Source organism: Orcinus orca, chromosome 10 (assembly GCF_937001465.1).
Source record: "Orcinus orca chromosome 10, mOrcOrc1.1, whole genome shotgun sequence".
NCBI classification, from domain to species: Eukaryota; Metazoa; Chordata; class Mammalia; order Artiodactyla; family Delphinidae; genus Orcinus; species Orcinus orca.
Window position 1 is genome coordinate 3,742,971 of NC_064568.1, and position 15,053 is coordinate 3,758,023.

Sequence of the window (15,053 nt, forward strand, 5' to 3'; positions counted from 1 at the left end):
GCTGACCTTTTTGTGACACACAGATGAGGCAGTAGAATTTAGAATTTGGAATGGACGTGGGTACTGGTCTTTACAGTTAATACAACACAGAGCAGCCACGCCATATGTGTTTAATTTTTTTTCAGCCAGTGAATTGAACTAAGTCAGTTATACGTCAGGCAGTTCCTGTAAAAAACTATATGGCTAAGGTAAGTCGTGATAACTGAAAACAATTTGTTAACCTGCTGAAAACCATGAGAGAAAATGAAACTCCTGTGGTCCTGGCACCTGCCCTGCTGGTAGGTGGTGAGGCATTTGCTGGTGTGGACCCGGACATTGGCTTAACGTTCAGAGCATGTGTGGGGGGCAGGGCAGAGTGGGGAGAACGGTGGGATGGTGTAGATCATTGTCTAGGAAGATGGGAAAACCAGAACAATCGAAAGAATCAGGGTGTTTTGGTGAAAACCTGTCACCCAGGCTGAGTATTGATCTTCTGTTACCGTTTCTCGGTAAATCCCAGCTGTTCATGTAACCATGCCCAGTAAATGTACGTCTGTCCAGTGATGGGAGTGGTCACAAATATTACTTGTTTTCTACCTTCCATTTAAACAGCATCTTTCCCCGCTACATTTCTAACTGCCATGTTCTCTCTAACTCTAAGCTCATCTGCTAGGTGGTGGTTTTGCCCCGTTGTAAAAACCTTCCCTGGGGTACGATGTGTTCTGTTTCTATTTGGTCGTTATCAGCAAGTAAGCTTCCCTGAGCTTGAACACGGGTGTAGCTCTTGACCTCTCAGTCCCCACACCACTCCTCTCTGCGCAGACAGTCTCGGTTGTTCAGGGTTGATATGGAAACCAGGAAATACAAGAATGGGCCCTGCTCCCAGCCTAGGTCTCCCAGGTCACAATCCTGTCTGAGAACATGCTGCTTTTTTTTCAGGGGCCCTCGTTTGTTGTCTTCTTTCCTAAAGTGTCATCTTTACCTTAAAACTGAAAGACTTTGTATCTCTGCTTCCAATTATGATCAGCATAGGTGTTTATGGGATGTGTAATCAATGTAGACCTACCATTTGTGTGGTTTTTTTTTTTAATTTAACATTTCTCAAAACTGAGCGCAAGTTATTTTTTTGCTGCCTAATACTTCATATTAATCTGCATCGTTGTCAAACAGTTCCTCAGTTGTTGGCTGGCTACGTTATTTCACTGTTAGGAATGAAGTGGCTATAAGCATCTTTTTGTTCGGTTTGACCACATTTGAAGAACTATCTTCCCTCCTCCTTTTAAAACTGTTCCCTTGGGCATTACTTTCAGAACTAAAATCACTGGGTCAAAGCGTTGATCATTTTTTTGTCTCTCGATGGGTCTTGCTGGGAGACTCAGCTTAATGGCCCTTTGGTGCCACAGTGGATCCCCCTGGTGGAGGATGCAGGTGGTTTGCAAGTGGATTCAACTCGAGGAAGAGCGGTGACTGAGGTTGCAGTCTCGAGAGCAAACCTTGCTGGGCAGCAGGCAGTTAAGCTTGATCGTATGCACATGACCCCCCCTCTCCTTCCTCTCAGATCCACTCCTCTCCATAGCTCAGCCCTTCTTCCTCTCATCTGCTAGAGAATTCAAGCATCTGTCCAGAACGTTCTTTATATATTGAATGGAGAGGACAGCGTCTATTAGTTTTTCTAATTCCATTTCCACGTCTTTCGTGCATCAGGTGCGGGCTTGTTCTCTTGCCTGTCCCAGCCTGAAGCTGTGCTTACTCACAGATGGCAGTCACATGGTTACATCTGGCCTGCTCACTGTCCTTACCAAAAGGTTCTGGTTAAAACCAGAGAGAGCTGGAGACTAGAGAAAATAGCAAAGAAAATCAGGACCAGATTACTTGAGGGAGCACAGTTTAATTTTGGTTTTAAATATACAGTTGGATACAACTTCTACCCAAAAATGGATTCTTGAATCAGTGCCAGTATGAGAAGGAAGCATGCCCTTTTCTCTTTTTCAAAGCCATGCCTGAATTTCCCCCTCAGCTTCCTTCTTCGTTGGGTGCCCTTGATTTTCCCAAAGCCTGTTTAGAACTTTCCCACTTTTCACCCTTGTTCTGCTTGCGCCCCACGGTGTACCCCTGGGAGTTTGCTGGGTCTGTGCCTTTTGAAGTACTCTTTCAGGTGCATGGGCTGGAAATTGCTTTTTTACTGTAGGCAGAAATTGGGGTGCTGTGGGTACAGCTCTCCTCCTTGGCTAATCCCACTGCAGTCGTATTTCTCACACTCCTTCCCACCACACTGCTGGCCCGTGGGAGGAGCGCCCTACAATATAGATGCCACCTCTGCTAGCAGTCCTGTGGTTTCCCATCTGCAAGATGAAGTCAGGGTTCAGCGGTTTACACCAGCTCCTCTCAGCAGGCTGCTGCCCACCCCTCCCACACATCCCCCCGCCCCCCCAAGTAACCTGTAGCATCCTCAAGTTACTTGCAGTTCCCCAAACTCGCCAGGCAATTTAGAGCCTCCAACCTGAGCAAGCGCTGTTCTCATCACCTGGAGTGCTCTTCCTGTCCTTGTTCACTAGTCACCTACGTCTGAACCAGTTTCTGTCATTTCCATTGCACAGCCTTCTTCAACCACTTCAAATGATTATCTTTTTCTACTTAGCATTCATTGAGCACTTACCTCTTTTAGGCATTGTGCCAATCCTTAACACATATGCCCTCATTTAGTCCTCACAGTCCTGGGAGGCAGGGCCTAGTGTCCACAAGTGCGAGGCTCGAGGTCACATGGCCTGAGTTCTTAGCCGCCAGGTGACACTGCCTTTTCTGGATTTCCCTCTGCCTGGCAGAGAGCACTCAGACTTGGCATAGTAGCCTGTGTGCGTGTGCACTCCTCCCCTCATCTCTGTCCTGCCCCCAAGAGGAGACAGCCCGCAAAACTTTGAAGATGTTGGAATGAGGGTCGTCATTTTTCATATCCTTTATAAACTTCTTCCATGCTCTTTTTATTTCTTTGTGGGAATTGTTAATTGAAACTTTGTTTATAGCCATCTACATGGGCCTATTGGGCTATCTGTCGGATTTTCATGCTATAAGTATTTTTCACTTTCTGGCATGTGGCAGCTTACTTGGTGTCTTAGTGTCGTGGAGGCTGTAAAAGGGGGAGAAGACGTGATGCTTGCCCTCTGTTTGCAGAGACCACATGAGATGCAACTAGCAATTAAAGACGATACATTGAGTACTTTCACTGAGTATATGATTACATAGCATGCAAATTCTTTGGCATGGCATGCAAGGCCCTTCACGATTTGATTCTAGACACTTTTCCAGCTTTGTCTGCTACTTTCCCATAGAGCCCCAAGGCCCCAACCATACTGATGTGTTTTGTGGTTCCCTGAACCTGCCATGCTTTAAATGTCTCTGTTCCTTTGCACATACTCTTCTTTTTACCAAGAATGCCTTCTCCCTCCTACCTGCCTGGTGACTTCTTATTCATCTTCTATGACAGCCTTCAGTGCAGCTTCCTTTAGACTTTTGGCTTTGGGTTTTCATGGCCTTTGTACATTTTTTTGGCAGTGTGACCCTTATATCAGTTTTGTAAGTCTGTTTTGCCTGTTGAACATTGAGCTACTTGAGGGCAAGGCCTGTGTCTCAGTGATGGAAAAATGAACGAGTGACAATGAAAATTAGATATATGGAAAGGAGGGAGTGATGCTGTTCCCACACGGCTGGTTGTCTGTCAGGAATCACATTTGGCTGCAGGAACAGAGATCTGAATAAAGGGACTTAAAGAGATGAGGGGTTCGTTCTCTCAGGTGAAACAAATTTGGAGGCAGGTGGTTAAGTGCCGGTGTGTGGGTGCCACAATGTCAGCAGGAGTCCAGGCTCTGTGCCTCTGCTCGGCCACCTTTCATGCATGGCTTCCCTCCTCAAGGTAACCTCATGGCTCCATATGGCTGCCAGAGTTACAGCCATCTCATCTATTCCAGACAAGAAGAAAGAGAAGGGCAGTGAGTAAAGAAAAAGTGTTCTCTCCATGCAGACAGACTTCTTGAAAAGATATCCAGGATCCCACCCAACAGCTCCACCTGCATCTCATAGGCCAGAATGGAGTCACGTGGTCACCTCTAGCTGAGTTTTGCAGAGATAAATACATGGTAACAAATAGAGGTTATTTGTGCGTTTAATTTAAAATGACATTTCTTTTCAAAAAAAAAAACAGTTGTTCAATCTGAAAAGACTTTTCTCCAAAGAAGATATAAAAGTGGAAAAGTGGCCAATAAACACGTGAAAAGGTGCTCAACATCATTAGTCGTTAGGGAAGTGCAAATCAAAAACACAATGAAGTACCACTTCACACCCTCTAGGATGGCACTAAAATCAAAAAGACATAATAACAAGTGTTGACAAGGACATGGAGAAATTTAAAACCTCATACATTACAGGTTTTGTAAAAAGAACTGTAGAATGGTGCAGCTACTTTGGAAACCAGCCTGGTAGTTCCCGAAAATGTTAAACATTGAGTTATCATACGACCCAGCAATTCCATTCCTGGGTATCAACCCAAGAGAATGAAAGCATCCATTCACAGAAAAACTTGTACCTGAATGTTCCATCGTAATAGCCAAAAAGTGGAAACAACCGAAGTGTCCAAACAATACTGAATGGATCAACAAATGGTGGTCTTTCCATATAATGAAGTATATGAGTGAAGTACTGATACATGCTGTAACTTGGATGAACCTCAAAAACATGATGGTAAAAGAAGACAGTCACAAAAGACCACACAGTGTGTGATTCCTTTTATATGAAATGTCCAGAACAGGCAGATAGATAGAGGCACACAGCAGATTAGTCGTTGCCTGGGGGGAGGAGGAATGGAGAGTGAGTGCTAATGGGTTTTTTGGGGGGGTGATAAAAATGTTCTAAAATTAGATAGTGGTGATGGTTGCACAACTGTGACTATACTAAAAACCATTGTACGCTTTAAAAAGGGTGAATTGTATGGTATGTGAATTACATCTCAATAAAGCTGTTTTAAAACCCAGCTTTTATCTGTTTGTAAGGCATATCTTCAAAATTAACCTCACAAGAAAGGAACTGGTAGGGGGTGGGGTGGGGTTCCTCAAACCAGTTAACATTTAAAGGATTGTATTAGTCTTCTCTTCATTTGAATCCTGGCTTTAAAACAGATCTGCCCTGCATGGTCAGGGTCAGATCCCTCTGGCTGGTTGCCCAGATGACCAAGATTCTGAGTGGTGTCTTTGTTCTGTAGACTTATCATTTCAAAAACGAACCTATTTTTCTGAGTCTCCAAAGCTGAGGAATAGAGATGCCAGGGAGTTAGCAAATAGATGTAGAAAGCCAGTTTATCTGCAAACCAGCAGAATGTCTGAAGGGGTTGCTCTGTGGGACTCTTGTTCCTAGGAGATTTTTTTGCTGGTGGATGGGCAGTTCAGTTGGAAGCCCGTGAGGAAGTCGTGTTGTCTTTGGAAAGGTCTCTATGTCAAGAGTCTGCAGGCAGGCAACTGGTGACTGTCTCTATAAGCCTTCGATTCCTCATCAGTGAAACCAGAAAGATAATAGCCTTTTCACACCAGGGCAGCCGCACTGTAAATGCTGAGGGTGTGCACCAGGGGTGCAGTTCTGGAATGGCAAATTTGGGGTGGCTCCAGAGGACACAGTTTGAAGAGTGAAAGAGGAATGTCTGGCAGGAGAAGAGGGCCATGGATGTCTTGGGGAGTGGTTGTCAGGATGGTTGTCATGGGGAGTGGTTGTCAGGTAGAACTGATGACTGGAAGGCTGCGGTAGCAGGAGTTGTCAGAAGTTCTAGATTTGAGGAAATGTGGTAAACGATATTAGTCGTTGGACTAAAAAAATTCATCATCCTCCTTTCCCATTCGCCCTTGGATGTACATGTTGAATCCAGGCCCATCCTTGCGTTGCAACCAGGAGCTTCCATCCACATCACCTTCCCCCAGAAGGAACCAATGAAACATCTTTTTGTTTTTGCAGGTTTTTATTGAGAGACCACAAGCAGATCTTCCACCCTCAGATCTCTGACTACAAAAGGTGCGATGGAACATTTTCCCCTTCCCCATCCTTTTCCTTACTCCAGCCCAGGGTCTGTTTGGGGAACCTGCTCATCCCCAGGCCCCTCCCAAAGTGACTCACTAACGTGGTCTCTGACGCATCCCCAGGAAGGGAAGTGGGGTGACGGGGAGGCATCCCTTTGTGGGAGAGAGTGACCAATTATTTATCCTCCCGCATAGGATGCCCTGGCTTAATGACCTGTAAGGGCCATTTCAGCACTGCCATTCCATCTGTCCCCAAGGCCTCACCTTAGGTGAGAACTTTGGCTCTCATTCAGCTCTCAGGGTGTCTGCCTCCTCACAGCTGAAGGTCCTTCTTGTCTGAGATGGACAGTATTACCTAGTAGTATGCGTGCTCTAGGACCATGAATGACATCAAGACTAACTGAGAACTATACCAGCAATACACCGCCACGGACCCCAAGGTGCTGGCCCGCATCTCCAGGCTGCTCATCGTCTGCCAGGGTGCAGGCATTTCTGTACCCAAGGGCATCAGAAACATCTTTGAGTTTACCTGGGAGGAGCTGATCACTGACCCCATGATCCCTACCCCTTCTGAGATCCTGGGCCTGGAGATCAGCATTGGAGCCCCGCCCGTGGTGCTTATGGAACCGGCCCCTGTGCAGGCCCCTGTCCAGAACAAGCCACCTCCGCCAGTGCTACCACTGCCGATGCTGTCCGCTTCCACTGGGCTGGCCAAATTCTCTACACACTCTCCTACCCACGGCCAACGGGGCCATCCAGCCAGGAGACCCTGCACAGGTCCAGAGGCAGTCTATCCACTTATTGACCGAGCTCCTCACCCTGAAGGTGAAGGCCATGCTGGAGTCCATGTCCAGTAAGTCAGCGAAGTCTGGCTCACCGGATCCTGGCTCATTTTTCTAGGCCTGGAAGGGTCTGGCCTGGGCATGTGTGTATGTGTCCACTGCACCCACCCCAGACAGGTCTACAAGAATGCGCCGTGAAAAGGTGGCAGCCAAGGGTCCGCTTTGCAACTCAGCTCCTTCCTGAGACTACCCCCAAGAATCATCCTTTCACCCCTCTCCGTTCTCCATTTTGTCCTCCCATCCCTCCAGCTTTGCTGAGCCCAGATTGAGAGGTTGGCCATGAGAACAGTGTGAGGTGTTGAAAGGGGGAGTTTGTGGAAATGATGCCAAGGTAGAGAGAGGCAGCACCCAGGAGGAGGGGGTAAATCGGGAGGGCCAGTTGGTGGGTAGCAAGACAGAGCCAAGCAGAGCCAGAACCAGGAGAGTCGTGAGAGCTGGGAGAACACCGTAGAAGAGAACTTTAAAGATTTCTCTTAATTACTCTGAGTCTTCTCCAGCATTAAAAAATCTTTTTCTTCCAGAAATTGGTTGTTTTGTAACAACAGGGCACTTTAGAATATCTGGTCTACCATACAACTAGGACAAAAACTTCATTATTATACTTTTGATTAAAAAAATTAAAATAAAAAAATTGAAAGCAGAATCCCATCTGTTCCACTCCAGATTCTTCCACAAACATCCCAGCCATGGGAGTGAACTCACCTTACCAGCTTGTCTACGAGTCCTCTACTGGCTATCTGAGCTTTTCCCTCTCAACCAGAAGGGAAGTCAAGAAGAAAACAGGTAACAGTGATTCCCAGCAAGACCTTTTGACCTACCTTTGGTGGTGGGGGTGGGATGGGGAGGAGGATAGAAGATTTCCTGTGTAGGTTGATGAGATGATTTGATTTGGTTTTCTGATAGGAAGGATATATAGCTGCCCTGGCTGGAGACCCAGCAGCTATTGACAGATTCTGTCCCATAAAAGGTAACGTATCTCAACCAAGTCACTCCACTTTGCAGTCTCATCGTTTGAATGTTTACAAGTGTTCCATTTCTGTTAATGCGGTTCCTCTCACCTGGGGCAACACCCCTAGCAAACCCACATCTTCCACCTCCTATGTTATCCCATACTCACCCCCGCTTCTCAGAGAGAGACCTGTGTTACCCATACTCACCCAGCAAGTGGGGGAACCAGTACCTGAACGGACGTATTTGGATACCAAGCCTAACCGTGTGTCCCCAGCTGGGTCAGTTTATGTGGGCAGAAAACAGACATAGAGGCCATTTCTATTCTATTGCAGAAAACACAGAGCAGAAGGAAAGGCTTAAAGGAAAGAACTGGTGGCAGGTGAGACCAAACAGGGTAGCAGTGACTGTGCAGCCAGAGCTTGGAGGAGAGATGAGTTGGGGCTGGAGAGGGCAGAGAAGGAACTTTCTCTCGTGGAACTTCCAGGGCCCCCAAGGCTGTGGTGGTAGAGTGGTGGGGTAGGGGAGGGACTGTATTTGCAAAGTGGTGGTGGGAGGATCCACAGAAGTTTGGGATGCTCAAAGACTGTCCAGTGATACCCACAGACACTGGAGGTAAGACTAGAAGTTGAGAAGCTTGGATTTTATTCCTGAGCCCACCTCGGATTGCTATGAGATTTGCCTTCTTCCAGGCCTCACTCTCCGTATCAAGTTGATCCCGTAGCCTTTCAGTCAGTGAACAAATGTTTATTGAACAATTGCTAGTTGCCAGTCACTGTTATTTTTTTTGGTACGCGGGCCTCTCACTGTTGTGGCCTCTCCCGTTGCGGAGCACAGGCTCCGGATGCACAGGCTCAGCGGCCATGGCTCACGGGCCCAGCCGCTCCGCGGCATGTGGGATCTTCCCAGACCGGGGCACGAACCCGTGTCCCCTGCATCGGCAGGCGGACTCTCAACCACTGCACCACCAGGGAAGCCCCAGTCACTGTTCTGAATGCTGTGGGTACATGTGTGGATTTTAAGACAAGGAACACCTTCCCTGATGGAGGTGACATCCTCAGACTCTTGTTTCCCCTGTTCCTTTACCTCTCATGACACATTTTCTGTCACTGTGAGCATCACTTCCACCATCCCTCTTTATATGCTCCTGGTTTATCATATCTTCTCCTGAGCTGGCCCTAAATCAATGCAGTCACTTTGAGGGGAAACAAAGTATCCTCAGGACACCCAGTGATTTCATGATTTTTCTTCCTAATGACCTCAGGGGTGATGCCTTGAGTAAGGTTGTTCCAAAACAAAAGTGACATGTCTGTTGGTCTCTTTGTCTATGTGGCTGTTTTCCTCTGCCACCCGAGGATGTGATTACCCCATGATATTGCATCATTCTCACTAGGATGTTCAACGCTGCTGCATTTCTTATAGGTTCCTGATATTGTTTAGAAATTATTCTCACACATGCGTGCTAGGATGGGTGGTTAACCTTCCCTAATAGTTTATAAGTAACCGTGTGTCCTAGCTTGCCCAGGAAAGTCCCAGTTTATGCTGTTGTCCTGGCATAACTATTAATTATACCCACCTTCACTCCAAGGTACCCTAGCTTAAAGAACATATTGTAGAGTCGTTGTGGTTTTAAGTCACTTTGGGTTTGGGACCTCTGCTATCTGTTCCATGTACACGTGCTGTCACACCTTGCCAGCTGGCCCCCTTTGCAGTTCTAGGGTCATTTAGACTTGGAGCAGACAGGCTCCAGGAGTTGGACCTACTCCCTGAGCAGACAACAGCTATTTCTGAAGCATAGCCCAACTTTACAGGCAGAGAATTGAGAGAAATCTGTCAACAGTGGTTCCTGGTTGTCACACTTGGGGACCCAAAGCAACTAGAGGCAGGCCAGAAATGGATGCTCAGGCCAGCAGATGTTCCAGGAGGTCAGCCAGCAGGTAGGTGGGCCTCAGGGTCAGGTCTCTGGTCTCATGGCTGGAGGAGTCAGGAAAGGGACCAGGAACCACTGAAGGTGACAGATATCAGACATGGTACCCAAGCACCAACCAGAAACCTCGAGGCTTGGCTGACAGTGAGAAAGACTCCATTCTGAGGCCTTCAGGGCTCAGTTGGAGCCTAAGCAATGCCCCTGGCCTGAAGACTCATTTTATTTTTGAGTCCAAGGTGAAGATGAGCCTACATATATCAAGGAAGAGCATGTGGCTCCAGCTGAGTAGGCAGCAGAGGCTCAGAAGCAGGCAGGACCTGAATAGATGCTTCTGGAAATTCAGCCATGGATGATCACCTCCACAATTTTATGTCATCATATCCTCATACCACCTAAGACTTGCCATGGGGGATAACTGTGAAAATAATGGAAATAAGCACAAAACATTGCCACAACAGATTTGAGCAGGCAGAAGAAAGAATCAGCTCGAAGACAGGACAATGGAAATTATTGAGTCTGAAGAACAGAAAGAAAAGAGATTGAAGAAAAATGAACAGAGCCTAAGGGAACTGTGGGACACCATCAAGTGGCATATGCATGTGGGAGTCCCAGAAGAGGAAGAGAGATCAAAAGAGGCAGAGAGAATATTTAAGAAATAATGGCTGAAATTTTCCCAAATTTGATGCAAGACATGAATATAAACGTCAGAGAAACTCAGCAGGCTCCCAGAAAGATGAACTCAGAGAAACCCACACCAAGACACATTAATCATCAAACTTTCAAAAGACAAAGACGAAAAGAGAATCTTGAAAGCAGTAAGAGAGAAGTGAATCCTCACATACAATGAATTTCAATAAGATCATTAGCAGGTTTCTCATCAGAATTTGGAGGATACAAGGTACAGGGCAAATATATTCAAAATGCTTAAAGAAAAAACCTGTCAGCTAAGAATCAATCCTGAATTCAGGAAAACTGTGCTTCAAAACTGAGCAAGAAATTAAGACATACAAAACCTGAGGCAGTTCATGACAACTAAATCTGTGCTGCAGGAAGTGCTCAAGGGAGTCCTGCAAGGTGAAATGAAAGGACACTAGAGAGAACCACAAAGCTATATGGAGAAATAAAGACCTCAATAAAGGTAATACATAGGAAAGAATAAAAGCTAGTATTATTGTAACAGCAGTTTGTAACTGCACTTTTTGTTTTTCTACATGATTTAAGAGACTAATATATTTAAAGAAAAAAATTAGTGTAAAAGCCAGTATTACTGTTAACTTTGGTTTGTAGCTCCAAATCTTAGTTTCTACATAATTTGAAAGATTTAAAAGAAATGTTAATTTATGTTTTGGGACATACGATATAAAAAGATGTAATTTTTAGGACATTAACAACTGACAGTGATGGGGATGATGCTGTAAAGGAGGAGAGTTTTTGTACATTATTGAAGTTTTGTACGTTACTGAAGTTGTAATCCCCATGGTAACCACAAAGAAAATAACTACAATATACAGAAAAGGAAATGAGAAATTTTAAAATTTCACTACAAAAATTAAAACAAATTAAGACAGTAATGCAGGATATGAAGAACAAAAACTCTAATAAGGCATATAGAAAATAAAAAACACAGTAACAGAAGCAAGTTCCTCCTTATCAGTAATTCCTTTAAAGGTAAATTGGCTAAATTTTGTAATCAAAAGACTGAGATTGGGAGAATGAATAGCAACTCATGATCCAACTATACGCTATAAGAGACTCACTTGAGATCCAGAGACACAATTGGGTTTGAATGTGAAAATATGGAAAAAGATATTCCATGCAAATAGTAACCAAAGGAGAGCAGGGGTGACTATACTAATATCAGATAAAATAGACTTTAAATTTAAAAAGATTACAAGAGACAAAGGAGGACATTCTATAATAATAAAATTTCAATACAGTAAGAAGATACAACAGTTATAAACATTTACGCACCTAATGACAGGCTGTCAAAATATATGAAGCAAAACCTGACCAGTTGAAGACAAGTAGTTCTACAGTAATAGTGGGAGACATCAATAACCCACTCACAATAATGGATAGAATAACAGACAGAAGTAAGAAAATAAAAAACAACACAATAAATCAACTAGATCTAACAGACACATGCAGAACACAAACAAAACAACAAAAACAGTGCACATTCTTTTCAAGTGTACATGGGACATTTCTAGGATAGATCATATGTTAGGCCACAAATTAAGTCTCAGTAGATTAAAAGAAATAGATTTCACTCAAAGTATCTTATCTTACCACAATGGGATGAAGTTAGAAATCAGTAACAGAAGGAAAACTGGAATGTTTACAAAATTGTGGAAATTAAATAACACACACCTAATCAATGGATCAAAGAAGAAATTACAAGGAAAACTATAAAATACTAGAGACAAAAGAAAATGAAAACAGCGGGCTTCCCTGGTGGCACAGTGGTTGAGAGTCCACCTGCCGATGCAGGGGACACGGGTTCGTGCCCCGGTCTGGGAAGATCCCACATGCTGCGGAGTGGCTAGGCCCGTGAGCCATGGCCGCTGATCCTGCGTGTCCGGAGCTTGTGCTCCACAATGGGAGAGGCCACACAGGGAGAGGCCCATCTACTGCAAAAAAAAAAGAAAATGAAAACAGCATACCAAAACTTATGGGGTACAATGAAAGCAATGCTAAGGGGAAAATTTATAGCTATTAATGCTTACATTAAAAGGCAAGAAAGATCTCAAGTAAACAACCTAACTTTACAACTTAAGGAACTTTAAACTAAACCCAAAGCCAGAGAAGGAAGGAAATAAAGGTTAGAGCAGAGATAAACTAAATAGAGAATATAAAAACAACAGAAAATCAATGAAACCAGAAGTTGATGATTCAGAAAGATCAACACAATTGACAAATCTTTAGCTAGATGGACTAAGAAAAAAAGAAAGGAGACTCAAATTCCTAAAATCAGAATTGAAAATGGGACACAACTACTGATTCTACAGAAATAAAAGGGATTATCAGAGAGTACTATGAACAACTAACTGTATGCCAACAAATTGGATAACCTACATGAAGTGGACAGATTCCTAAAACACAAAACCTACTTAGACTAAATCATGAAGAAATAGAAAATTTGAACTAGACCTATAAATAGTAAGAGATTGAATCAGTTATCAAAAATCTCCCAACGAAGAAAATCCCTGGACCTGATAACTTCAGTGATGAATTCTACCAAACATTTAAAGAAGAATTAATGCCAATTCTAAAATTTTTCCCCAAAATTGAAGAGGGAACACTTCCCAACTCATTCTGTGAGGCCAGTATTGCCCTGATATTGGAGCCAAAGACACTAGAAGAAGACTACAGACTAATATACCTGATGAACATTGATGCAAAATTCCTTAGCAAAATATTAGCAAACAGAATTCGGCAGCATAATAAAAGGATTATACAACATGACACTAAACAGGATTTATTCCTGGAATGCAAGCATGGTTCAACATATAAAACTCAATCATTGGAACTTCTCTGGTGGTCCAGTGGTTGACTCCATGCTGCCAATGCAGGGGGCCCTGGTTCGAACCCTGTTCAGGGAACGAGATCCCACATGCCTCAACTAAAAGATCCCGCATGCTGCAATGAAGATCCCGAGTGCCACAACCAAGACCTGGCACAGCCAAATAAATAAATATTTTAAAAAATTGAAAAGAAAGATTTGGTCTATACCTATAATGGAATATTATGTAGCCTTAAAAAGGAAGGGAATTCTGCAATATGTTATAACATGGGTGAAACATGAGGACATTATGCTACATGAAACAAACCAGTCACAAAAAAGACAAATACTGTATGATTCCACTTATAGGAGGTACTTAGAGTAGTCAAAATCATAAAGATAGAAAGTAGATTGGCAGTTGCCAGGGGCTGGGGGTAGGGGAGAATGGGGGGTATTGTTACAGAGTTTCAATTTTATAAGATAAAAAGAGTTACGGGAATAGATGGTGATAACGGTTGCACAACACTGTGAATGTATTTAATACCACTGAACTTGCCTCTTAAAATTTAAGTCGGTAAATTTTTGTTATACGTATTTTACCACAAGCACACACAAAAGCCCGCAAAACATCACAGTCTTGAGTCTCAGTTGATATACTCTGCCCTCTGCCGAAGGCCGAGGTAAGCCAGCATCAGAGAAGTGTTGAAGCCCTTGAGCCATTGAGCCATTGAGATGGAGCTGGGACTTTTTGTCTTAAGTCAGAAGTGTCACAAGGGAATCCCTTCTGCATCCACCACAGCCATGTGTGTGCTGTCTCTACCCAGGACCAGGCCGCCCTTGGGGAAATGTGGCTGGATTCACCACTCTGCATGAGTGTTCCTGACACACACTCGGTTGACTCACAGAGTGCCGCCTCTGTTTCATCAGTGACCTGCTGGGGATGCTTATCCCTGGAAGCATAAATGATTCCCACAGTTATTTTGATTCTCAAGGGATGCAGCTGTCCTGCTCTCCCCACCCCCTCACCCCAGGTGAACATGACGTCTTGAGAAACCATTTTCTAAAACCCTCCCTAACCTGTTCATCTCCAGCTACAGGCAAACCCCCAAATTTGGAAGAAGTAGTCTTGACATCCCCACAACGAGGAGCGGGAACCTCTGCCTCTGAGGTTATCGAGTTCAGCGACCCCTGCCCTGAAGCCCGGGAGAAGCTGCAGGAGATGTGTCGCCTTGTGTGAGCACCTTAGTGGTTGGGGGTGTATGGGAGAGGAGGGCACAGCCTGTGTGTGCGTGGAGGGGGATCACGGACATGTTGGCTACCCCGTGCCCCCAGCCACAGTGACAGGGTGATAGTTGTCCCTCACACACAGGTCCCTAGTCCTTCCACAATCACAGTCATTTTCAGTCCTACTATGACCTTATGAGGAAGGCAGGTTTATTCCCGTTTTACAGATGAGGAAACTGAGGTACCCCGAGCACATGGTAAGGCATTGTCTGAGGTCCCACAGCTCAATGGGCCTGTCCCAGGGCAATGTTCTTTGCCTCCTCACCAGTGAGACCCCTTTGCATGGCTTCTTAAAGTTTACACACCCTTACAGTTAAGAATGTTTATTTCTTGACATAATTTGTCAGATGTTCTCTTAGAAAAAAAGGAACAGCTCTCAAAACAAAAAACACTGACATGGGTGATTAATGGTATTTATGATTTTGTGTGTCCCACAAGTCCGAGCAAGTGAATCTGCGTTCCTCCAAAGGCCTGGACCATGGGCCATAAAGGATTTCAAACCTAGTTACATCTAAGCATAT

At 44.6% G+C, this 15,053-nt stretch overlaps 1 protein-coding gene across 1 annotated transcript in view; it reads left to right on the forward strand.

The window, feature by feature from the left end:
* The window catches only part of C10H3orf20 (chromosome 10 C3orf20 homolog), a 45,362-nt gene that overhangs the window by 3,677 nt on the left and 26,632 nt on the right, over positions 1-15,053 (forward strand). Inside the window, 5 exon segments of the mRNA XM_049715732.1 lie at positions 5,968-6,024; positions 6,323-6,801; positions 6,803-6,882; positions 7,535-7,654; positions 14,346-14,481. Coding sequence (XP_049571689.1) covers positions 6,410-6,801; positions 6,803-6,882; positions 7,535-7,654; positions 14,346-14,481 — 728 coding nt within the window. The 5' untranslated portion in view covers positions 5,968-6,024; positions 6,323-6,409.